A 24,519-nucleotide genomic window follows, 5' to 3' on the forward strand; every position below is an offset into this window, starting at 1 on the left:
AGGTTGGCTTCCAGCTGGGCTCCTGGTGTTTGGGGCACCTCCTCCTCTGCAGTGGGCAGCCCGGGCTCAGCGATGAGGTGCATGCATGCAGGCCAAGGAGTCATAGCCTGGCAAGCTGGCCTGGGCAGGATGAGCTCATGGGCCTTTCCTGTTTCCCATTTTTATGACTGGCTTCACTGTTTCGTTTTTGGCTGTCTCTTTCTTACAGCTGTGGTGATTGAGATTTAGGGTAGGCATTTGGGATCGCTTTCAAATCCTGATTTAGCTACAAAGTCTGGGAAGGGGGTGGGAAAGGGGAATAGGGAACCAGGCTCTACTGAAGGCAGCATGTTAGTCGACTTGCTGTTACTGTAAGGAAATACCTGTGGCCGGGTAACTCAACAAAGAATGTAGGTTTATTGTGGCTCATAATTCTGGGCCGAGGTCAAGGAGCCGCATCTGGCAATGGGCTTCTTATTGGCAGAGTTCCAAGGCAGCCAAGGGCTTCGCATGGCAAGAAACAGGGAGCATGTGAGTGGGCGGTTGTCCCTTCTGGTCGCTCTTCCTCTTCTTATAAAGTCACCAGTGTTTAATTCTAATCTCCTCCCAAGGTTGTACCTCTAAGCGCCAGAGTTGGGTTAAGTTTCCACCCTCTTAGTATCTCACCCTGGGAATTAAATTCCGATATATGACACTGGAGAACACACTCGACCATATCCAAACCATAGCAGGCTGCAGGCTGTAGCTCATAACCCCTGAGAAATCCCACCAGGAGGCCAGTCGTCTCCTCCTGTCCAGTATCACCCTCTCCTAGAAACTGAGAGGGATGAATTTTGTCTGTGGACCCCAAAGTGGCTTGGGTGCTGGCGGTATAGTGTGGTTGTCAAGGTGGCAAGGGAGAAGGTTTTCTAGTTTGACTGTGTCCTTTATTCAAATGTTTCTGCAGTGAGTCCTTTCTCTCCGTTTCCACTGCTGCCTCCCAGATTGGGATCTGAGTCACAGGAGCTCATGCATGTCGAGTGCGTGCTCTACCACTGAGCTACAGACCAGCCCTGACTTTGTCCTGTGACTTCCCTACAGGAGACACAAGATCCTTAACACAATGCTGAGATGCCTCGTCATCTGTGGCATCATGTTCAGATTTCTCAGTGTGAATTTAAGTCTTTTATAACTGGCTTCCACCTACCTTTCCAGCTAACTCCTGCCTTGACTCCTAGTGTTCCTTCTACTCCAGATACTACTCACCCACCCACCACCCACTCTGTCACCACCACCTCTGTTCCTTCTTGGGCTTTGCTTCAGGGATCTCTTCTTTCCAATCCAAATGCTCTGCATCCAGAAAGCAGCTCCTGTCTCATCTCTAACATCCCTGTTCTCTTAACAACTGTTGTCAGAACCAGTTTCGCCTTAGCTATTGTTTCATTGTTCCATTAGTTAACATCTTCCCAGGTTGGCTGTGACCCCATTGTAAGCTTTTATATTCTCTGCAGCACCCTGCCAAGCTTCTGTCCCATGCAGCAAATAATAAAATAAATGGAATCTTGATCATCTGTTTGGCCACCTAAAAACTGCATTGGTGACTTTCTTTCTTTTTTTGGTACTGAATATCAAACTCAGGACCTTGCACTTGTGGTGCTGCTGAGCTACATCCCCAGCCCACATTGATGACTTTCTTTGCTTTTCTTTTTTTAAAATTAATTTTATTGGTACATTTTAGGTATACAATATGACATTCATCATTGGAAATTTGCACCTTTACTTAATTTCTCTTGGTTCTTATTTTTCACCCTTCCCCTGCCCTCCCTTCAAGCCCTCCATCCCTCCCTATTTACAAAGACTTTGTTTCCATTTTTTCATTTTCTCATATTAATTCCATTCCCCTTTCCTTTACCCTACTCCTCCCACTTCCCCTTCCCCTTTGCCAGTTTTCTTTCTGTTTCACATTATCTATTATACCTTTTAGTCCTTATTTATACTTTCAGTTTTTCACACTACAGAAACTATTCAGTATTTACATATCTTTGTCCTATTTATTTCACTGGAGTATCACCTCAATGTGTATCCATTTAGCTATAAATGTCTCTAGTTTCTCACTTCTTATGGCTGAGTAGTACTCCATTTTATTAAAAAATCACATTTTCTTTATCCAATCTCCAGTTGATGGGCAATTGGGCTGCTTCCAAGTTTTAGCTGTTACAAATTGTGCTGCTATGAACATGGGTGCACATATATCACTATGGTATGATTCTTTTAACTCTTTGGGGAAGATACCCAGCAGGGGAATAGCTGCGTCAAATGGGACTTCTAGTCCTAGTTCTTTAAGGTATCTTCATACTGATTTCCACAGTGGTTGCACCAGTCTACACTCCCACCAGCAGTGGAGCAGGGTTCCTCTTTCCCCACAGCCCAGCCAGCATTTGTTATTGGTTGATTTCATGATAGCAGCCATTCTTTCAGGAGTGAGATGGAATCTCAGCATTGTTTTCATTTGCATCTCTCGAATGACCAGTGATGTTGAACATTTTTTCATGTGTTTATTTGCTATTTCTACTTCTTTGAGAAATGTCTGTTCATTTCAGATGCTCATTTTTGGATTGGGTCTTTAAATTTGGGAGGTCTGATTTTTTTAAGTTCTTTATAGATTCTAGATAGTAGATCTTTGTCTAAGGAACAACAGGTGAAAATTTTTTCCCACATTGTGGGTTGTCTCTTCACACTGCTGGTGGTTTCTCTTCTGTGCAGAAGCTTTTTAATAAGAAGAGATCCCACTTTTTGATTGTTTGTGCTAGTTTATGGTCAACTGAGGTTTTGTTCCTAAAATGTTTTCCTACACCATTGTCTTCAAGAGTTCTACCTAACCTCTGTTCCAGCTAGTTCACTGTTTCTGTTTGAATATTTAGATCTTTAATCCATTTCCATTTTAGTTTAGTGCATGGTGAGAGATATAGGTCTAGTTTTAATCTTTGGCAAGTTGAAGCTCAATTTTTCCAGCACCATTTATTAAAGAGGCTATCTTTCCTCCAGTGAGGGTGTTTGGCTCCTTTGTCGAAGATGAGATGGCTGAGTGTGTTTGGAGTTGTTTCTGCATCTTCTAATCTGTTCCAGTGGTCCTCAGGTCTGTTTCTTTGCCAGTAGCATGCTGTTTTTTTCACCATAGCTTTGTAGTATAGTTTCAAGCTGGGGGTTGTGATACCTCCTGTCATGTTTCTGTTGCCTAGAATTGCTTTTGCTATTGTAGGTCTCTTCTTGTTCCAAATGAATTTTTGGATTGTTTTCTCAAGGTCCATGAAGTATGCTGCTGGGATATCAATTGGGATTGCATTGAACCTATGTAGCAGTTTTGGAAGTATGGCCATTTTCACTATGTTGATACTTCCTACCCAGGAGCAGGGGATGTCTTTCCATTTTTCTGATATCATGTTCAATCTCTCTTTTCAGAGTGCTATAGCTTTCAGAGAAGAGGTCTTTGATTTCTTTTGTTAGGTTGATTCCTAGGTATTTCAGTTTTTTTGGATGCCATTGTGAAAGGAATTGTTTGCCCTATTTCTCTCTCAGTGAGTCTGTTGTTTGTGTAGAGGAAAACTATTGTTTTGTGTGTGTTGACCTTGTATCCAGCTACTCTACTGAATTTGGTTATTAAGTCTAGAAGACTTTTGGTGGAGTTCTTGGGGTCTTCTATATAGAATATCATGTCATCTGGAAATAATGATAATTTGACTTTTCATTTCCTATCTTTATTCCTTTTATTTCTTTCTCTAATCTAATTGCTATGGCTAATGTTTCCATAACTATATTGAACAGGAGTGGCAATAGTGGACATCCTTATCTTGTTCCTGATTTTAGTGTGAAGGATTTGAGTTTTTGACCATTTAGCATGATATTGGCTATTGGTTTTTCATAGATGGCTTTTATCAGATTGAGGTAGAGACCATCTATTCCAAGTTTTTGTAGAGTTTTTATCATAAATGCATGTTGGATTTTGTCAAATGCTTTTTCTGCATCTATTGAGATTATCATATGGTTTTTGTCCTTGGGTTTATTTATATAGTGTATTACATTTATTGATTTGTGTATGTTGAACCATCCCTGCATCCCTGGGATGAATCCCACTTGATCAGGGTGTATGATCTTCTTGATGATCTTCTGCATTCTATTTGCCAGTATCTTATTAAGGATTTTTGCATCTATGTTCATTAATGAGATTGGCCTATAGTTCTCTTTCTTGGTTGGGTCTTTCTCTGCTTTGGGGATCAAGGTGATGCTTGCTTCCAGGAATGAATTTGGGAGTATTGCTCCCCTTTCAATTTCATTGAAGAGTTTAAACAGTAGTGGCAGCAGTTCCTCTCTAAATGTCTTATAGAATTCAGCAGTGAAGCCATCAGGACCCCAGGCTTTTCTTAGTTGGTAAATTTTTAATTACATTTTCAAGTTCATTGATGGTATTGGGTTGTTTAGAATTTTTAGGTCTTCTTTGTTCAACTTTGGTAATTTATACATATCTAGGGATCTGTCCATTTCTTCTGTGTTTTCCATCTTATTGGTGTATAGATTCTCAAAGTAGGTATTGATGATCCTCTGGATTTCTGCTGGGTCCATTGTAATTTCATCCTTTTCATTTCTAATTGCATGGATTTGGGCCTTTGCTTTCCTTTTCCTGATAAGGTTGGCTAAGGGTTTGTCAATTTTATTTATTCTTTTGAAGAACCAACTCTTTGCCACATTGATTTTTTTGTATCAGTCTCTTGGTCTCCACTGAATTGATTTCTCCTCTGATCTTTATAATTTCCTCCCTTGTATGAGCTTTGGGTTTGTCCTGCTCTTCTTTTTCTAGAAGCTTGAGGTTCGGCATCAGGTTTTTTAATTGAGCTTGCTCTGTTTTCCTCATATGAGTATTCACTGCTATGAATTTCCCTCGTAAGACTGCTTTCATTGTGTCCCATAGATTCTGATATGTTGTATTGTCATTGTCATGAATATCAAACCAGCACTCCAGAAAATTTTAGACAGTATCCTAGGAAAAGATGAGGATCACAGCCCCAGGAAGCCCAGGACAATGAATCCATTGGGCATGACAAGAAATTAAATGCAAAGGGGGAGAATCCAATAAAAAGAAAAAGTCATGACAATGATAAGTCAATACATATCAGTTATAACCATCAATGTTAATGGTCTCAATTCACCAATCAAAAGAAATAGACTGGCAGAGTGGGTCAAGAAGCAAGATCCAACATTATGCTGTATATAAGAAACACACTTAATTAAAAAAGAAACTCATAGACTGAAAGTTAAAGAGTGGAAAACAATACTCCATGCAACAGGAACCCCCAAAAAAGCAGGAGTAGCTAACCTCTTTGCAGATCAAGTGGATTTCAAACCAACACTGATTAAGAGAGACAAAGGACACTACATCCTTGTAAAACGAACAATCCAACAGGAAGAGATAACAATCATAAATATATATCCACCAAACACTAGTACAGCCAACAGTATAAAACAAGTACTAACAGACATGAAAAATCAAATAAGCACTAATACAATAGTAGTGGAGGAACTCAATACCCCACTGTCACAAATAAATAGATCAACTAGACAAAAAAGAAAAAACGAAATACTAGAATTCAATCAAACTCTTGAACAATGAGCTTAACACATGTTTGCAGAGTGTTCCACCCCACAATATCAGAATACACATTGTTTTCAACTGCACACGGGTCATTCTCCAAAATGGACCACATACTCTCTCACAGAAAATGTTTAAGTAAATGCAAAGGAATTGAAGATATCCCGTGTATATTATCAGACCATAGTGTGATAAAATTGGAGATCAATAGCAAAAGAAACCACAAGAATTTCATAAACACATGGAAATTGAACAAAACATTTCTGAATAACCAATGGGTCACAGAGGAAATTAAAGAAGAAATCAGACAGTTCCTACAATTAAATGACAATGACAATGACAGTACAACATATTGGAATCTATGGGCCGTACTGGTGACTTTCTAGGACTAATAACTCATATGTTTATTTATCTTGCAAAATATATCCTATTTGTAATATCTCTCTCTCCATATATATATATATATATATATATATATGTATATCTTTATAACTTCCCCAATGGGGAGGGAAAACCAAAACTCTGGAGACTTGAGGGCTGGTCATGAGCTCTAGATTTCCAAAAAATAGCCAATTTCACTGTGTCCTTGAGTGTCTTCTAATATGTTGGGCCTCTCTTCTTTTCTCAGAGAGCTCCTGCGAGAATAAGCGGGCAGACCTGGTCTTCATCATTGACAGCTCCCGCAGCGTCAACACCCAGGACTATGCGAAGGTGAAGGAGTTCATCGTGGACATCTTGCAATTCCTGGACATTGGTCCTGAGGTCACCCGGGTGGGGCTGCTCCAATATGGCAGCACAGTCAAGAATGAGTTCTCCCTCAAGACCTTCAAGAGGAAGTCTGAGGTGGAGCGGGCTGTGAAGAGGATGCGGCATCTGTCCACGGGCACCATGACGGGGCTGGCCATCCAGTATGCCCTGAACATCGCCTTCTCAGAAGCAGAGGGGGCCCGGCCCCTCAGGGAGAATGTGCCACGGGTCATAATGATTGTGACAGATGGGAGGCCACAGGACTCGGTGGCTGAAGTGGCTGCAAAGGCACGGGACACGGGCATCCTGATCTTCGCCATTGGCGTGGGCCAAGTGGACTTCAACACACTCAAGGCTATTGGGAGTGAACCCCACGAGGACCATGTCTTCTTGGTGGCCAACTTTAGCCAGATAGAGTCGCTGACCTCAGTGTTCCAGAACAAGTTGTGTAGTAAGTCCTGCTCCTCTGTGGCTCTTTGTGGGGTGGTCACTCATCTTCAAGTGCTTGCTCTGGGCTGCCGTGTCCTGGGTGCTCTGCTGGTAGTGGTTGGCAGCAGGGACCAACACACACACAGTATTCGTTTGGGGTTTCCACTTTGTCCCGGGGGACAGCTATTAAACATGTGATTTCACAGATAAGTAAGTAACTGCAGTGGCAGCAGTGCGGTGGAGAAAGAGCTCAGGGCTCCGAGTGCGTGTAACCCCAGGGCCAAGCATAGATAGGCAGCACTTGGGCTGTCCTGGCAGTCCTTGAGGTGGGACTTGTGAGTTGGAGTAGGGTGAGGGATGGAAGTCGGAAGTCATAGTGTCACCCCTTGCATGGTGTGGATGCCACAGCCTTTGTGCCCTGTGGTGGTGTTTAGCAGTGGGCATCTTCTCAACTGAGGAGCTGCAGAGTGTGGGGAGGACCAAGGCGTGGTCCTGGTATCTCCTGCCTGCTGGAGCAGGCCCTCTTCCTACCCCAGGCCCCTCTTCGGGAAGCCACCTCCCCAGGTCCTTGGGCTGCATTCTTCTCCTCCTGTCTTCTTTTTTTTTTGGTACTAGGGCTTGAACTCGGGACCTTGCGCTTGCAAGGCAGGCAGTGGCACCACTGAGCTAAATCCCCGGCCACCGTGTGTTTTCTTTCTGTCTTCCTTCCCTCACCGCTCCCATGGACCTCTGACCCTAGCACTACCTCCACTTTTCTCCATGCTTTCCTGCCCTGTGGCTGCCTTCACCACCCTTCCTCCTCTGGGAGGGCAGGGGCCCACCATCCAACTCAGATGCCACTCTCGTCCCTCATAACCGGAAATGTGCATCCTGACCTGGGGAATGCTCTCCCACCCCACTTCATCTACTGCAGTGTCCTTTGTGCCCTCCAGCCACCGTGCTGCTTTCATAGGGGAAATAAAAGAAAACTATTTATTTATTTGGGGTTTTTTTTGAGACAGGGTCTCACTATGCAGTTTAGGTTGAGTTTGAATTCACAGTGATCCTCTTGCCTCAGCCTCCTGAGTGCTGGGATTGCAGGTGTACGGCACTATGTGCAGACTGAAATGTCTGTTTTTAATTTTTTAATTTTTAATTTTTAAATGACCAGTCTTTCCCTGAAGTCTGAGTGAAGAATGAGCTAAGGGCCAGACTCCTGACCACCTGTCCAGGAGGGAATCCTGTCCCTCTGAGGACCAGTTCTCAGAATGTTACAAACCCCGACACCCCCACTCCCCATGATATAGAAGCCTTAGTGAGTCAGAAAAAGGATGTATTTTTGAAATCCTGGCCAAGAACTAACCTCAAAAAGCAGAGACCCCATTTTTTTCTTGACTTCAGAATCAAAAGACTCACTTAAGAAATCAATACCACGGAGGCAAAATAACCTTTCTCTCTGCAATGTCACTTGGAAGACATTCAAAAGTGCCATTTCCCTGGCGCCACTGAGAGGCTGTGTTGTGCTGTGGCATGGCCCGAGTCAGCTGGAAAACTTCAATCAGAAGAACATGCTGCAAACATTTTTAAGGTTTATGACTTTAAATGACTTCTGCAGAATTTATGTTCCTCCTTTCCTGGAAATATTGAAAAAGGAAAGAAAGTGGTCCCCTAACACTTATGACAGTGTGCTCAGGGGTGCTGGCACATTCATTGGAGGGATGCTTTGCTGAGCACAGGCAGTGGAAGGTAACGGTGGGGCGGAGGAGCCCTGCAGTGCAGCCCAGCCCGCTTGCCGCCTGTGGGCTCTGCAGGGAGGAACTGGCTATGTGCCTTAAGGCCAGGCAGCCGCGCTCAGAGGCTGCTGGGACTTTTTGCCCCCAGTCTTTGTTGCAGTGAGAGCATCGTCCCAACCCATTCATTCTCACGGAGGAGAAAGGAATCCCGTGTCTCCCCCTCCCACCCCGACCTGGCAATGCTGAGTGACCTCATCCACTGTCCTGAGAGGTTGAAGAGGCCCCAGAGCCTCCTCGGCAGTGGCAGCAGCAGGAAAGACCACAGTGACTCACCTTCCTTAAGCACTTTCCCTGGTGCTTTCGCATGGGATCCTCAGGGAAACCAGGTGGGGCGGAGGATCGATCCAGTCCCTCATTTCTTAGATTAGCAAGCTTGTTAGAGAATCAGCCGGATGCACAGCCAGGGATGCAGGGCCTGATCCCATCTGTTGCTCTTTTCACTCCTCAGCATGCCGGGAAGTGGAAGTTCCTCTCCTAGGGTGAACCATTCTCTGATGGTGGCCCCCTCAGTCCAGCCTCACCAGGTGAACCTGCTCTGTGGTTGGCATTCGCCGGCCACAGTAAACTCTGCAGCCTCAGTGGGCTGAGAAGACTCCCACTGCTTGATGCTGGGCGAATGCTCTGTGTTCTCCGAGCCCCACTTGCTTCATCTTACCTGCAGAGAGTAGAGGTGTGCAAGGCATAGGAGCTGTAGAGCTCTATTCAGTGTGTGCTGTGTGTATATCAAACTGAGGATCAGCGGGCAAGGCAGCTGGTCTCGGGTGTTCTGGTTTTTTAGCACTGGAAACTGAACCCAGGGCCTCTGCACTAAGCTACATCCCTAGTCCTTTTTAATTTTTTTATATTGAGACAGAGTCTCATTAAATCACTAAATTGTCCAGGCTGGTCTTCCACTTTCGATCCTCCTGCCTCAGCCTCCCAGAGTGCTGGGATTACAAGCGTGTGCCACAATCCCTGGCTGCTGGCCTCAGTTTTGATCTATACATCAATCCCCAGACATCAGTGAGGAGCATCTTCCAAGTTGTAGAAGACAATCTGAGGTTTGTTCCTGACGCATTGAGCTACATCCTGCTGGTGACAACTAATCTTGTCCTGTGCTGGATACTTCCTGTACATTATTCTATTTAATACTTAACGTGGCCCTATGAGGCAAGTGCTGTTATTATTCTCATTTTACAGAAGTGGAAACTGAGGCGTAGAAATAGTAAGCAGCCTCAGGTAGCAGAGCTAGAGATCCAGAGCTTAAACTCTTCGTCTGGAGGGTTGCACACCGCTGGCAAGAAGCCTCTTCCCAGAACAAGGGGTGTCTGATGTGCAAAGTGTACACAGCAGGGGCCCTGGAGCCCCCGGGACTTGGGGGCTTGGGCCAAAGAAGGAGTGGGTCTTCCTAGGGCTCCTGGAGCCTTGAATGGGGAGTGATAATATTACTCCCTACTATCCTTGTGCTTTTTTGAGCTATTAGCATATGAAGTGTAACGGAAACTTGGTGAATGTTTAAATTTTTAAAAAATCATTACAGTAAAAGACACATTGGCATTAATCCTCCTCAAAATATCTCCATCCCCAGGTTCAAACACATTTATACTGTGGTTCTTACTTTCAGAAGTTCTCTTTGTGAATGTCTTTAGTTGTGCTCTCATGGCTGTCTTGATGTCTTGAATCAATTCAGAACCTTTCCCTTTTGTGGTCATTTTGACTTTGGGGAAGAGCCAGAAGTCACATGGTGCCAGATCCAGTGAAAAAGGTAGTCGATACATCATAATGTTTTTATGAGCCTGCCTTTCTGTTGTATGGCACTTGCCAGCAGCATGTGACCTTCCTAACTTAAAATCCCCTATGTCTTCCCTGTGCTCTTCAGATAAAAACACAGTTTCTTAAAGTAATCTACACAAATGGCCAACAAATACATGGAAGAGCAACCAGTATCATCAGTTGTCAGGGAAATGCAAATCAAAACCACAGTGGGAGGGCCAGGGATTTAGCTCAGTGTTTCCACTGCCTGCTTCAAAAGCGCAAGGTCCTGAGTTCAATCCCTGGTACAAAAAAACCCAAAAAACTATAGTGGGCTATCACCTGATTCCCAGTAGAATAAGTAAAGACACTCATGAAAGAGAATGTCCAGAATTGCTTCAGAAAGGGGCAAGAACCATAGGATAAATGTGTTTGAAGCAAAGGGGAAGATTTTGAGAGGATAAATAAATGGCAGTGTGTCTTTTTTTTTGGTACCAGGGATCGAACTCGGGTCCTTGTGCTTGCGCAGCAGGCAGCGAAACCACTGAGGTAAATCCCCGGCCCCTGGCAATGTGTCTTTTACTGTAACAAATTTTTAAAATTTTAGCATTTGCCATATATTTTGATCACGTTTCAAATGTTAACTCATCTTATTCATCCATCTAACCTGTGAAACAGGTGCACTTAACATTCACACTTTACTGGACTGGGGATTTAGCTCAGTGGTTCTGTTGCCTGCCTTGCAAGCACAAGGTCCCGAGTTCAGTCCCCAGTACCAAAAAACAACAACAACAACAAAAAACATTCCCACTTTACAGAAGAGGAAATGGAGATGTTCAGAAGATCTCCGGAGATGTTAAATAACTTGTCCAAGATCATAGAACTGTAAGTGCTGGAGTTGAAACAGGCGCCCAGCTCCAGCTCTAAAATGCCAGACAGACTGATAAAGCAGGCACCAAGTGCTTTTAAGTAAGAGTAGCTGCCCAGGTTATGATGAGTCACCTGAATGCCAGAAGCTGTGTGTGAGCACTATGTGCTACACGGACTTGAAAGCAGCTTGAGAGAGATGTGTAGGATGGACAGCTGGAATCATCCAGGCAAAGAATGATACTTTCAATTTTGTTTCTGCTTCATTTTATTTTTTAAATGCAGAAGCTAGTCCCAGTTCTCTCAGTTAATTTCATGACCATAAGGGGGTCCTGAGCCATAGCTCAAAAAGCACCAGATGGTGGCAGCTGCGCAGCCAGTGAGGACAGGGGCGCAGGGCGGAAGACCACAGGCGGAACCGGAAAGTGAGGCCGGATCTGCGGACCGCAGGAGGCAGGCAGTGTCTGTGATCACTACAGAGCCCCACTGAGCAACTGGCGACTGGCTCGGGAGCCAGGGTGCTCAGGGTGAGGGTCCCGGCCGGGGCTCTTGCTGGCCATGTGGCCTTGAGCCTGGGCACAGTGGCAGCTTTGGACTGGTAGGTGGTGACCTCCCGCAGCAGCCACAGTAAGGGAGAATCCTCAGGTCGCATTCTCAGGCCACCCCGGAGACCACCAGAGAGACCTGCAGGCCAGGCGTGCTATGAATTGAGGTCTTGTCTGGGAGATGACCAAGGCCCCCACACCCTGGGTGTGGCCTGTTTCACCACCCAGCGAGTCTCACTGTCTGAAAACTGCCTGCCTGTCCTTGGCATTCAGGTGACTGACTCATCATAACCTGGACGGGCTGCTCTTAATTAAGCCCTTGCTGCCAGCTTTATCAGCTTTGTCTGGCATTTTGGAACTAGAGCTAGTGTTCCTACTCTAATAGCCCTGCCCCACCCAGGCTGGGCACAATTCCAGGCCCTAATAGTGTTCCAAAGACACACCCTGATCGACTGGGCAAAGTCTATGCTCACTGCTCCTCTTTGAGGCCCTGTTGTAAAGTGGGGAGACCAGACTGGCCACACAGAGGTGGCTTCATCTACCCAGTAACTGTTCCTTTCAAGATCCCTAGACCACCCCACCTTGTTCAACATTCTGAGTCATTCAAGAATTTGTTTAAAAAAAAATTGTCTTTATATTTCCTAATTGAAAAAACTCTAATCTTGTCAATGACATAGACTGCTGGTCAGTTATTCCTCCTTCTGAACACAAAGCCTTGATTGAATTTAAACCTGGAAGACCCCGGAAAGGGAACCACCAGGACCAGGACCCGCAGGCTGGAGGAGGAGGCAGGATGTCGTGTCCCCTTATGTCACACTGCGGAGGCCTGGCCCTGGAGGAGCGAGGCAGGAGGCCCAGATGCTCTTGCAGTTACTCGGCACTCATTGTCACATGGAAGGATTTTATTCTGTTTAGTGAAAACGTTTGGGACTCGTTTGGCTGAAAGAATGAGGAATTCAACTCGAACTAACTTTGAAAAAGAGGGGACTGTATGACATCATCCATGGAAATTTGAATAGGAGTACTGAGTGGCCTGCTTTCATCTGGTCCCTTTTTTTCTGGTCCATGGGGCAGGATTCATGGCCCTGGGGGCCCCCAGGTTTACCTGCTTTCAGTTTTAGCCCCCTGTTTTGCTAAGTGTGAGTTCCTAAACACCAACTAAAGACTGATTGTCAAACACTGTACCAACCAATAGTGGCCAGGACTGGGACTACCTCAGACCACTAGGCAGTTCCAACAAATTTTTTTATTTTTTGAGGCAGGGTCTCCCTGAAGTTCACCCTGGCCCTGAACCCAGTATATAGCCCAGGCTGGCCTCGAACTCTCAGCGATCCGCCTGCCTCAGCCTCCGGAGTGTTGAGATTACAGGTGTTGCACCACCACGCCTGGCAGGCAGTTCCCACAATTGTCAGGCAATGTGATGAAAAAGAAGGGTCATTTCTAGAAAACGGGGTGCTATACTGACTAAATATCAGGTCTGTGCAGAGGGTCCCTGAGACCATTCATACCTTTATTATGCAGGCAGAGGAGCAGGACTGGAAGGGCCACTCCACTCAGCTGTCCCACGAGGCAGGGGGATGGGAACACAGGCTTCTGGCTCCTAACCCAGTGCTCTTCCATTGCACCAAGTCACAGCCTCCTGATTCCGGTTTTCTTTTTCTTTTTTATTTAAAAATTTTTTTTAAAAAGCTGTCTCATTTATTGTTTAGGTTATTTAGGCAGTATACTTATGTTGAAAATGGAAGTGAATTTTTCAGTTGCTTTAAAAAAAGTAAAGAGTAATTAATGAATTTACTGTTATACTCAAAATCGTCTACGTTTAAGGTGAGAATCTTTGCCAGTAGAAAGGTGCTGCTCCAAATTGTGAATGGTATTATGAAGAATTTCAATCTCTTTGTTTTTTTCTTCCTGAAGATGTTCCAGCTTCCTTCTGTAGATACTCTGTGGGGAAATAGTAGCATCTGGATATGGTTTTGATTTAGTCTGAACTCTTGCTAGTTTAGCATCAAACTCCAGCTGTAGTTTCATTATTTCATTTTGCTTTTCTTTTTCTTGAGTTATTAACTTTGCATTTAACTCTGAGATTTCCATCTTCTTTTTCTTTATTAGATCTTTGTGCTTTTCTTCATTTAATTCAACTTTTTTCTGCATATCTTGATAAAGTTTGCTTATTTCTATCTTATGCTCTTCCTCTTTGATTTTCATTTCATGTACAAGTTTGGCAATATTATTCTTATAGTCCTGTTTGTGAGATTTCAGCTTTTCCCTTGTCATATCAGCATTTCTTTTTAGTTGTTCATTTTCACCTCTCAAATTGTGTTGATATTCAGTGGTCTGTTGTAGCCCTTTTATCATATCATGAAGAGCAGCACATTCTTTTTAAATTGAGGCTTCCTTTGTTTGCATTACTTTTAGTAAACAGGTACTCTTGTTTTTTGTTTGTTTGTTTGTTTTTTGGTTTTTTGGTACCAGAGATCGAACTCGGGTCCTTGCGCTTGCAAGGCAAGCGACGGAACCACTGAGCTAAATCCCTGGCCCGTAAACAGGTACTCTTTTCCAACTGAATTTCCAGTATGTTATTCTTTTTTTTTTTTTTTTTTTTGGTACCGTTGATCAAACTCGGGACCTTGCGCTTTCGAGGCAGGAGCTGGAACCACTGAGCTAAATCCCGGGCCCCAGTATCTTATTCTTTCCACTGGTTTCTATCATTTTCTTTTCTATCTGTGAAAAATCCTTTATAAGTTTGTCAATATTCACACTGCTAATCTTTTTTGTACGTTCTTCACTACTTTGATCCATGCTTGAATTGCTGTTGTTCCTGGTTCCTCAAAGTCTCCCCCACCTCAATTAATCTGGTTTTCTTTTTCTTTTTTTTTTTTTTTGGTACTGGGGATCGAACTCAGGTCCTTGTTCTTGCGCAGCAGGCGGCGAAACCACTGAGCTAAATCCCCGGCCCCTCTGGTTTTCTTTTTAAATGGAGCATGACCAGGATAAACCTTAGCAACAAGCTGCCACTCCCAAACCTGTGCAGTAGTTCTTCTGTCTCCGTCTGACTGGTAAAGAAAGTGGAGTTTGGAGAAATGAAGTGGCTCAGGCGAGTCACAGTAGCTGAGTTTCCAGGGACTACATTTGCGGAAGTCGTCTTCCACCCCACTGTGCTGCTTTGGGCCTCACATCCCCGTCGTCGTACCTGCTGGGACAGGGTCCTATAAGGAGACGGCACCAGGCTAACCCCCAGCCTGCACGGCGGGTGACTGCTGTGGAACCTGGCCACCTGGTTGCCACACTGCTGTCCTCACCTCGGGGCCAGTGCCGCTTGGTGAGGTCCTGGGGGTGCTGACCTCAGCAGCCTTCCAGGGTTCATGGTTGACACAGTACCCCACACCTGCAAATGAAAGGAGGAGAAGCTTATTTTGGCTCAGTTTACGGAGGTTTCAGTTCATATTCCACTGGCTCCAAAGCAGGGCGGCGTGGCAGAGGGGCCTGGCGGAGGAGGAGAATTGCTCACTGCACGGTGAGAAAACAGAGAGGGGTCCAGGGAGGAGCTGGGGAGGGAGATGAACTCCTTCTGCCCCCCAGTGACCCTCCTCCTCCCCCCAGACCCTGGCTTCTCATAGCAAGCAAGCTAGAATCCCCCATAATCCAGTCACCTTCCAAAAGCCCCACCTTTGAGCTCATGAGGCTCTGGGGGGCATCCAGATATAAATCGTAACAGAAGGCATCATTGTCAGAAACTTACAGTGTGGTAATTTGGAGGGGCTAGGAATGCCCCTTTCATGCCTTGCTGGTGTGAGCCTTGCTGGAAGGCACTGAGGCCACAGCTGTTGAAGCAGGGACCCCAACCTGGAGGAATGGTTGCACGGGCTCTCCGGGAGATGCGCTTGGGAATGCTGCCTTGTCTCAGCCTTGTGAGAGCGAAACGCTGGAAACCAGCTGAGTGTTGACCAGCCAAGAAAGGACTAAATAAAGTAAGAATGGCCACATGACCAGTGGATAAAGCAATCAAAGAGGTAGACTATGGGTGAGGGATTTAGCTCAGTGGTTCCGCCGCCTGCGTCGCAAGCACAAGGTCCCGAGTTTGATCCTCAATACCAAAAAAAAAAAAAAAAAAAGGTAGACTAGATCTACCAGCATCGATCCAGTCTAAGACAGCTGATTCTTATTATTGAAGGTGATATTGTTTTATAGCATCACTGTGAATGCTGAAATAAGGAATCCTGACCTACTGATCCTAGGTGAAAGCGGGCTTAGGTTCCTGTGAACCTCTAGTCATATGACATTTTTGTCAACTGATCAGCCTGTCACTTTGCTTTATATGTGTTTCAATTTAAAGACAATTTATTCAATATAAATTCTTCATTAATATTGAACTCAGTAGCTAACAAAGATGTAACTTGTGCCAGAATGAAGCTTATTTTAACATATATTTTTCCCAAAAGGCACATCATCCCCTTTTTGGACCTAGGAACACTAGATAGCACTTCACCATTTCAAACTGCAAAGTCACCTATAAAAAGCACAAAAATGTAAAAAGCATGACACTAAATAGACCATGGAAAGGACACTTGTTTACAGTATGGAATGTGAAAGTTTAATCAAGAAAACAGGGTGGGGCCGGGGATTTAGCTCAGTGGTTCCGCCTCCTGCCTCACAAGTGCAAGGACCCGAGCTCAATCTCTGGTAATAAAAAAAAAAGAAAAAGAAAACAGGGTGTTTGACCTCAGCTGAGAACATGAACACCAGGTGACAAATTTTTCACCTCTCTGAGCATGTTCACGAAGGCCTATGACTGTGCTACCAGTACTGATTGAGGTTACAAAGAAATTTGAGTAGGCAAATTTGCAAACACTGAATCTGTGAATAGCAAGGATCAGCTATACGTGTCATCACATGTTTTGACATCTCTCACATTGGAGTGGGTTTTTGATTTCATGAAATGCAAAACAAGGATCAATATAGATAGAACCTGATTAATGTGCAGTGAAAATTCAAGCCCAAGATCAGTATATATGGGATGCACCTAAATACATCAAGTAAAACACCAGGATACTTTTCTTTCACTATAAAATGGTTAAGAGGTACCCAGCCTTCCCTGGAGACCCTTGGGTACTGTTCTAAGCATTTTACCATCTTGGCTACTTTAACCCTCACAAGGCCCTCATGGTGCTATTTGTATCCCCGTTTTATATAAAGAGTTTCAAAAATGGCTCAGGGTGGCCGGGGATTTAGCTCAGTGGTTCTGCACCTGCCTGGCAAGTGCAAGGTCCTGAGTTCGATCCCTGGTACAAAAAAAAAGGCTCAGGGTTACAAACAAGATGTATATTTCACTCGGTAGTAAAAATGATGATTGGATTCAATAAGCAAACCTTCCTAATGTTATTTGTATTTGTTATTTGTGGGAGCTAAAACAGCCATAAACTCAGAACAATACTTTCTAAATTGTACTACTATGAAATAAAACAGTTTTATCCCCCTATCTCATTTACTGCCCACCATACTTCTTACTTAGATTTAAGCCACATATACGGATAAATTTCATCTGTAGCTGAGTTTTTCTAAGGCTAAATGAATGGGATTGTTTCTTAGCTTTTGAGTGTTTCTTTTATTTTAGCTTCATACAATTATTTTCTTCAGGGCCGGGGATTTAGCTCAGTGGTTTCGCCACCTGCTGCGCAACCACAAGGACCCGAGTTCGATCTCCGGTACCAAAAAAAACCAAACAAAAAACCAATTATTTTCTGCATGTAGGTATCTTTTCTGTTTATGAGAACTCTTGCATAACTTGTTCTGTGTGCACTGATGCTTGTTAATTTTAAATGTTCTCAACTCGCATTATGTTGAAGGAAGTCATAAATTAAGATGTGGAAACAAGAGAATCTTGTGGGCTCCAGACAGACTTATGCAACAGTCTGCATCTGAAAGCTGAAGTACTGTACTTCAGAAACAAAATACAGAAATATTCTAAATTGAGCCATAAAAAGTATGACAGTATGAAACATGTGAATGCATTGTTACTCCAAAAAATTTTTGTAACTTTTTTTTTATACTTTTACATGTTCAAAAAAATCCATTATTTTAAAATTTATGATCCTAGGAAACTATTGGTTCTTCAGCACACCCTCATTTAATTGATAGCACTTCCTCCCACCCCACTGCTGCCTACTGAACATCTACACATCAACCAAAGCATCTTCTGATCTTCCTGCCTCCAAGTGTTATTATTAAATTGAATTGGAAATTTCTGTTTGTGTAGGTTAAAAACAACCAGATATCAGCAATTTCATATATGGTAGTTCAGCATAACAACCTCCTTCCCCTTTGAGACAGGGTCTCACTACTGTTATGAATATAGTCCAGGCTAGCCACAAACTTGCATGGATCCTCCTGCCTCAGTCTCCTCAGTGCTGGAATGACAGGCATGTGCCTGGGTGCCCAGCAACGTCATCTCCCTTTGACCCTGCACTACATGGCCCTTTGTATGTTGCTGATGCCATTTATCTGATACTCTCTTGTCTACATTAGACTGTAAACCCCCTTAAGGGTAGGGACTACAGCTTGTTTGCAGTGTAGGCTCTGAATCCATGCTTGCTGGCAGGAAGGAGGTTCAGGAAGGCATCATGGCCCCCTTAACTTCCTGTGTCTTCCCTTTCAGCCGTCTACATGTGCAGCATCCTGGAGCACAACTGTGCCCACTTCTGCATCAACACGCCCGGCTCGTATGTCTGCAGGTGCAAACAAGGGTACATTCTCAACGTGGATCAGAAGACCTGCAGAAGTAAGCTTGCTTTGCTAACACACTGTGCTGTCTTCGCTGGGCTCATTTTACTCATCTGAGGTTCCTCATCCAACCCACTCACCACCTCCCCAAGGACAGAAACAAGGTTTTATGTTGACCCCACCCCCACTCAGCCATCACTGGGCTTTGGTCAGAGCCTGGCACGTTGTCAGCTGTAAAGCAGAGGGTGGCAGATCGTTGGAAACAGCTCCTTTTCAAGTGAGCTGGAGCCCTCCCCTCTCAGCCTCTCCCAGGGGAGCCACTGAAGAGCCTTTTCATCCACTGTCTGTATTAACTGCACCTGGAGGAACTATTTTCCTGTTTTATTTTCTCTAAAGCTTGGGCTTGGGAGGAGTTATTAACCTTAGCTGGAATGGTTTTGCAGGTTCTGTTGTAGGGTTGTGTAGGGATCTGTTTGTTTTGGTGAGGACACTTTATTGGTCTCCTAAATTTAAAAAAATGGGGGGAATAGATATAAAGAGTTAGAATTCACATTCTCCTTTTTTGGCCAAGCCCCAAGGAGTAGCCAATATACTGATGTTTGAGCTAGCAGATATCAGGGGTATTTTCCCTCTTGAAGGACGGAATCACCTCCATTTATCGAGTAGGTACCCTTACTTCTTAAGTTGTGAGTGTAGCCATTGTCCCCATGAGCAGACAGCCAGGCTACCAAGCAAGGCCTCAGGAAGCCAAGCCCCATGGAGCACACGAACTCAGCTCATCTGACATGTAGCTTATGCAATGCATAATTGTTATTATACCACACGGCAAGCAATTAAACATTAATGGGAAACAGTTTGTACAAATGGCTGTAATTAATGTTGTATTTATAGAGGCAAACCACATTTTCCATTTTTCTTCTCACTTTTAGGATTGAGTGTTTGGCTGGAGGTCCCTTGCTCCCCAAGATTAGGGAACATCTGCTTGCCTCCTTCCGGTTCTGGGGCTCTGGAGCCCTCCGGACTCTGAGGCCTGGGCACTCTGTGCTCTCTGGTCCCTCTCAGATCGCACGACCATGTTCAGCGCAGCTGATATCCATCACCCTTGTCTCCTACTCGAAGTTCTGATGCTTCTTCAGTGTCCACCATAAAAATCACTCCCCGAAAATACTCCTGGGTTTAATAGAACTTATTGAAGAACTGGGAGGCCTTGGAAAGGCCATCTCAATTCATCTTACACACTGCTCAGCAAGCAACCTGAGTTCCTTAGCCATCCCTGTCCTCTTCGGGGATGCTCAGCACCCCACCATCTTGCCCACTCCTCCTGCCCTTCCCTTCTTACCAGCACAAGGAATTCCTCTCCTTGTCCCATCTCCAGTGCTTGGCTGGGAGCTGGGTGGCTGCCAATGTCTATTTTCCATGCTCCAGCTTAGCCAAGCCAGAGGAATTCCCACACCAACTGAAAACAGAAAAAGCTGTCCCTCTGAATTCAGTAGCAGCCCTGCCTGGGTCCCATGCAGGCCCTAATGTCCCTGGACATAGACGACCTTGAAGCCTGGTCTTTAGACACAGGCTTAGGGGAGAGCAGTAGGCCCAGGTGGAGGAGGGGCCGATTTCAGGACATTGGCTCTCAAACTCCAGAACCAGAAACCAGCTGGGAAGTGACTGCTAGGCTCACCTCAGAGATTCTGGGTCAACTGGTGTGGAATTTCGAAGAGCTTCTGACCCACATGGCCACACTCTGAGGTCAGTAGTCTCAGGCGGTGAGGGGGCAAGGGGAAGGCCTGGCCTGCGGGAGGACGGGAGCTGGAACAGGGCATCCCATCTGGCCAGCCCGCCAGCCAGCCTGTACCAGCTAAGCTCCCTTTCTCTTCAGCAGCAGACTTAGCTTAATATATGCACAGTTCCCTCTCTGTCAGGAAAAGATCATATTAATCACTCTTCTTCGTTCCCGAAGTTGGAGTGCCTGAGGTCTTGTGGGAAGAACAGGACCTTGGTGTTCCCTGGTTGCCACGTGGATCCTGACTTTATCATCTACCAGATGTGGCTGTCTTACCCTGAGCTGGTTACTGGAACTCCTTGACTCAGTTTCCTCACCCGTATAATGAGACAGGCAGTAACAGATACTACTTACCTCAAGGTCCCTGTCAGCCCGTGTAAGCAGCACTGCTTACGTTTTGCAGCTTCTGTTCTTGCCTGGGGGTGAATTAAGTAAACAAGCCAGGTCATCAAAGCCACCAGTGCCTGCAGCCACAGGTCAGGCTGACAGACCTAACCATAACCACTTCTCCTCAGTTTACTGTGTGCCAGGAGCTCCCCTGGTGCTTTGCATCTGTTGTCTCATTTCATTCTCAAAATGAGCCTTTAAAGTAGTGTCATCACCCTCGGTGTACACATAGGGAAAATAAGGAACAAAAATTTACCCAAGGTCACATGGCTAGCAATGTGCCCCAACCAGCATCCAAATCCTGTCCTGTCCTACTTGTTAGCCACTGTTTGATACCATCCCATGATCCTCGAGGGCCCCTAGATGGCAGCAGGGCAGGCCCGCAACTAGGGACCTTCTCCAAGCCTAGGACAGACGGGCCCACAGCCCACAGATACTGAAGAGATCAGAGCTAATTTACCAGGACCCACATGCAACTGGTTGTTGGTTCCCCAAGTCCACTGCCAACAGCTGTTCTTGCACAAAATGATTGTGTGAGGGAGGCCCCTTGGGCAGCTGCCTTCAAACACATGCACACTTCACGTATATGCCACATGTATCTCCACCACTTTCTATTCGATTGTGCCCGTGTGGAGATCGGAGGCAGACACAGGTGATTCACAGATTCTTTGAGTGGTAATGGGCATTGTCTCAGACGTCTAACTCCCCCTCCTTCAGGACCCTAGAATTCTGTCCCTTATGCGTGTTCTAGATGGGCGATAGCTCTTAAGAACCAGCTCATTGCAAAGGACCTGGATCCTTTATCCAGTTGGCCTGGATGAATGGGTAAGCTAAAATCCTACTCTGCAGTTTTCCCCTTTGATCCTGTTTCTGCCATCTGAAGCCATATGTCATGAAAGTTATTTCCTAATCCAAATAAAAAGAGAAAGTCTTTCAGTTATTGAAAAATGTTGTTCCACCCACTCCACTTATCCTCATTAATCTTGTCGTTCTCAAGGGAAGTATAAACTCATCCTTAGATGCCCTGGTTTTGGGTCTCTTCCTTGTCCAGGTAACCCTCTTTTGGGTGGCCTTCTGTTTAAAAGAAAATGCATTCAAAAATCATACTTTCTCTGCAGGTGCAAGGACCCAAGTTCAATTCCTGGAACCAAAAAAAAAAAAAAAAAAAGAATCATACTTTCCAAGAGCAGGGCTTTAGATCAAGGGCATTGAAGAGTCTTACCTTCTGAGGTCTGCTCATATGGGCAATTTGGAATTACAGTACTGGGAGTCAACATTATGGATTCCTTCTGCTTTTCAAAAAATCTTTCCTAGGGCCAAGGATTTAGCTCAGTGGTGCTGCCACCTGTCTCAAAAGCGCAAGGCCCTGAGTTCAATCTCTGGTACAAAAAAAAAAAAATCTTTCCTATTCCAGTAGCATTATATGAGACATATACAAAAGCTCTAGTATAGTGCTAGAACAATAGAAGTTTACGTCCTTTTCCTCATTTAAAAAAAGATGGTGAAAAGAAAACTTCATGAAATGTGTCCCCCACCCTTTTTCAGTACTGAGGAATGAACCCAGGGCTTTAGCAATGAGCTACATCGCCAACTCTTTCTTCTTTATTTTTTGAGACAGGGTCTTGCTAAGTTGCCCAGGCTGGGCTCAAGTGCTGGGGTTACAGGTGTGTACTAATGCATGCAGCTGAAATGTTCCCCCTCTCCACATGCCTGCTTTTTCTTTATACGCCTTTTAAGCAAGGAATTTTCCCTCCTTTTTGGAACATTTAATTTATCTGGAAGCTATGTAAATGCAACATTTATAAAAGTTCATTTGGCAGAAAATGTAAACTTTCTTATACAGATTTCTCAATTCTCTTTTTTCTGTCTCAATAACCATACCAAATGGATTTTACTGCTCTTGTGCTTTGGAAATATTCCTGGAAGTGTTTTTTCCAAGCTATATAAGTGATTTAATAGCTTTTATGTTAATTTAAAGGAGCATGAGCCAGAAAAACAGTTGCATTATAGAGATAGGAAGAAAAACTATAACCAATAACCTTCATGAATTTAGACACAAAAATTCTTAACAAAAATTTTAGCAAGTAGAATCAAATACTGTTTATAAAAAGAACAATATATTAAGACCAAAAATGGTTTATCTCATGAATTAAAGGTTGACTTAACATTCAAAAATTAAAATTCACCATATTAACAAGGTAAAAAAAACCCATCTCAATAGATGCAAAAAAAGGTAATAGACAATATCTAAATCATTCATGATAAAACTCTCAGCAAAGTAGGAATAAAAAGGAAATGCCTCAACCCAATAAACAGCATCTACAGAAAAATCTACAGTTAACATACTCAAAGGTGAATGATAATGAAAGGATTTAGAAGTCATAAAGGTTAGAAAGGAAATTGTCTTTATTAGATTATATGATTGCCTATGTAAAAAAGCTAAAGGAATTTTCAAAAATCTACTAAAATTGATAAATAAATTTAGCAAGGTTGCAAGATAAAAAGTCAATATACAAAATTGTTTTATTATATTTCTGTATACTGTTAATGAAAAGAAAAAATTGTTGTTGTTGTTTTTTTAGTACCGGGGATCTAACTCGGGACCTTGCACTTGCAAGGCAGGCGGTGGAACCAAATCACTGGGCCCAAAAATTGTTATTTTAAAATACCATTTACAATAGCATAAAATATGAAAAGTAAAAAGATTTCTGAGATAAATTAAAGAAGACCTAAATAAATGGAGGATACACTGTATTATGGACTTTAAAGAAATTAACAACTGGATGGCTGTTTATCAGCAGGGGATAAATATCACACCGTGACACATAGGCGCAACTTAAAGCTCCTCACCAGTGGGAGAATGAACTGCTGACACAGGCAGCAGCCTGGACACAACTCAGAGTAACTGCTGAATGAAAAAAACTAGACAGAAAGGAATACCTGCTTATAATTCTGTTCATATAAAATTTTAGAAAAATGGCACCTACACCAAAATGCCAGTGAGTAGATTCACCGGTATCTGGGGCTCCAGAGAGGGCAGAGGAGGGCTCATTACAGAGCTGCACGGGGACCTTGGGCCGATGGCTGTGTTCCTCATTTTGATTGTGGAGATAATACATTCATATGTCCAGTTTGTCAAACTACACACTTTAAATATGTGCTGTTTATTGGATGCCGATTACACCTCAATAGAGCTGGCATGGAATGCAGCTGGACTGCTGGACTGGAATAGCTTGTTCAGGGCATCAGTGGGGAAGGAACAGAGCTGGGACAAATGATGGCGTGATTGAATTTTCAAGCTGGGTTTCAGCAGTCTTTTGGTCGGGGGGAACTGGACACCGGTGTCCTGTGCACAGCCACAGTTTACTGCATTGGGGCTGGAGATATGTGTGCCCTGGATTAGAAGGAGGAGGCAGAGTGGGCCCCAGATGTTAGTATTCGTTTCTTTATTCTTATGAATTCTCCTCCGTGGGCCAGGGACTCTGTTGGGACATTTCCCAACATTTGAGACCTAAGAAACACATTTTCCTTCAGTGAAGAAACCCGGATTTGAGGCCACACTGCTGAATCCGAGGAGGCCACACACAGGCAGAAGATTAGAGGTCACGGAAAAGCCTGACCTGAGTGTGCTTGGTGGTGGTCATTGACCCTGAGCTGGAGGCGTGGAAAGTGAAGGTCAAGGTCTGAGCGCTGGGGCAGCGCCCTCACAGAGAGTTGAGCGAGGGTGGAAGAGTGAATGAGGTGCAGGCACGCAAGCACAGAGCAGCTGCCTCGCTGCAGAGGCTGCAGAAGCAATGACCCTGAGGCCCCCGGGGCGCGTGCGCAGATGGCTCTCTGAGCCGCGCCTTCCTCCGGACCCTCCCCTTAGAGGCTGCTCACCCTTGGAGGGGACAGAGTGTAAGAGAACGAATCTGGGGTGAGCGGGCCCCTTGGGAGAACAGAACTGAC

General features: G+C 44.5%; 1 protein-coding gene and 1 pseudogene across 16 annotated transcripts in view; one reads left to right on the forward strand and one right to left on the reverse strand.

Annotated features, from left to right (window-relative positions):
• Nucleotides 1-24,519, forward strand: part of Matn2 (matrilin 2) — a 134,150-nt gene that overhangs the window by 42,565 nt on the left and 67,066 nt on the right. For all 16 annotated transcript variants that reach the window (XM_087190651.1, XM_087190655.1, XM_087190659.1 and 13 more), the window contains 2 exons: nt 6,228-6,797; nt 18,343-18,465. In XM_087190651.1, the coding sequence (XP_087046777.1) occupies nt 6,228-6,797; nt 18,343-18,465 (693 nt within the window). The remainder of the gene's footprint in view (nt 1-6,227; nt 6,798-18,342; nt 18,466-24,519) is intronic.
• On the reverse strand, nt 13,023-15,070 carry LOC147824074 (coiled-coil domain-containing protein 152-like; annotated as a pseudogene).

Source organism: Heterocephalus glaber, unplaced genomic scaffold (genome assembly GCF_053883595.1).
Source record: "Heterocephalus glaber isolate CG9 unplaced genomic scaffold, H.glaber_assembly_v1.0 deba00001555, whole genome shotgun sequence".
Lineage (NCBI taxonomy): Eukaryota > Metazoa > Chordata > Mammalia > Rodentia > Bathyergidae > Heterocephalus > Heterocephalus glaber.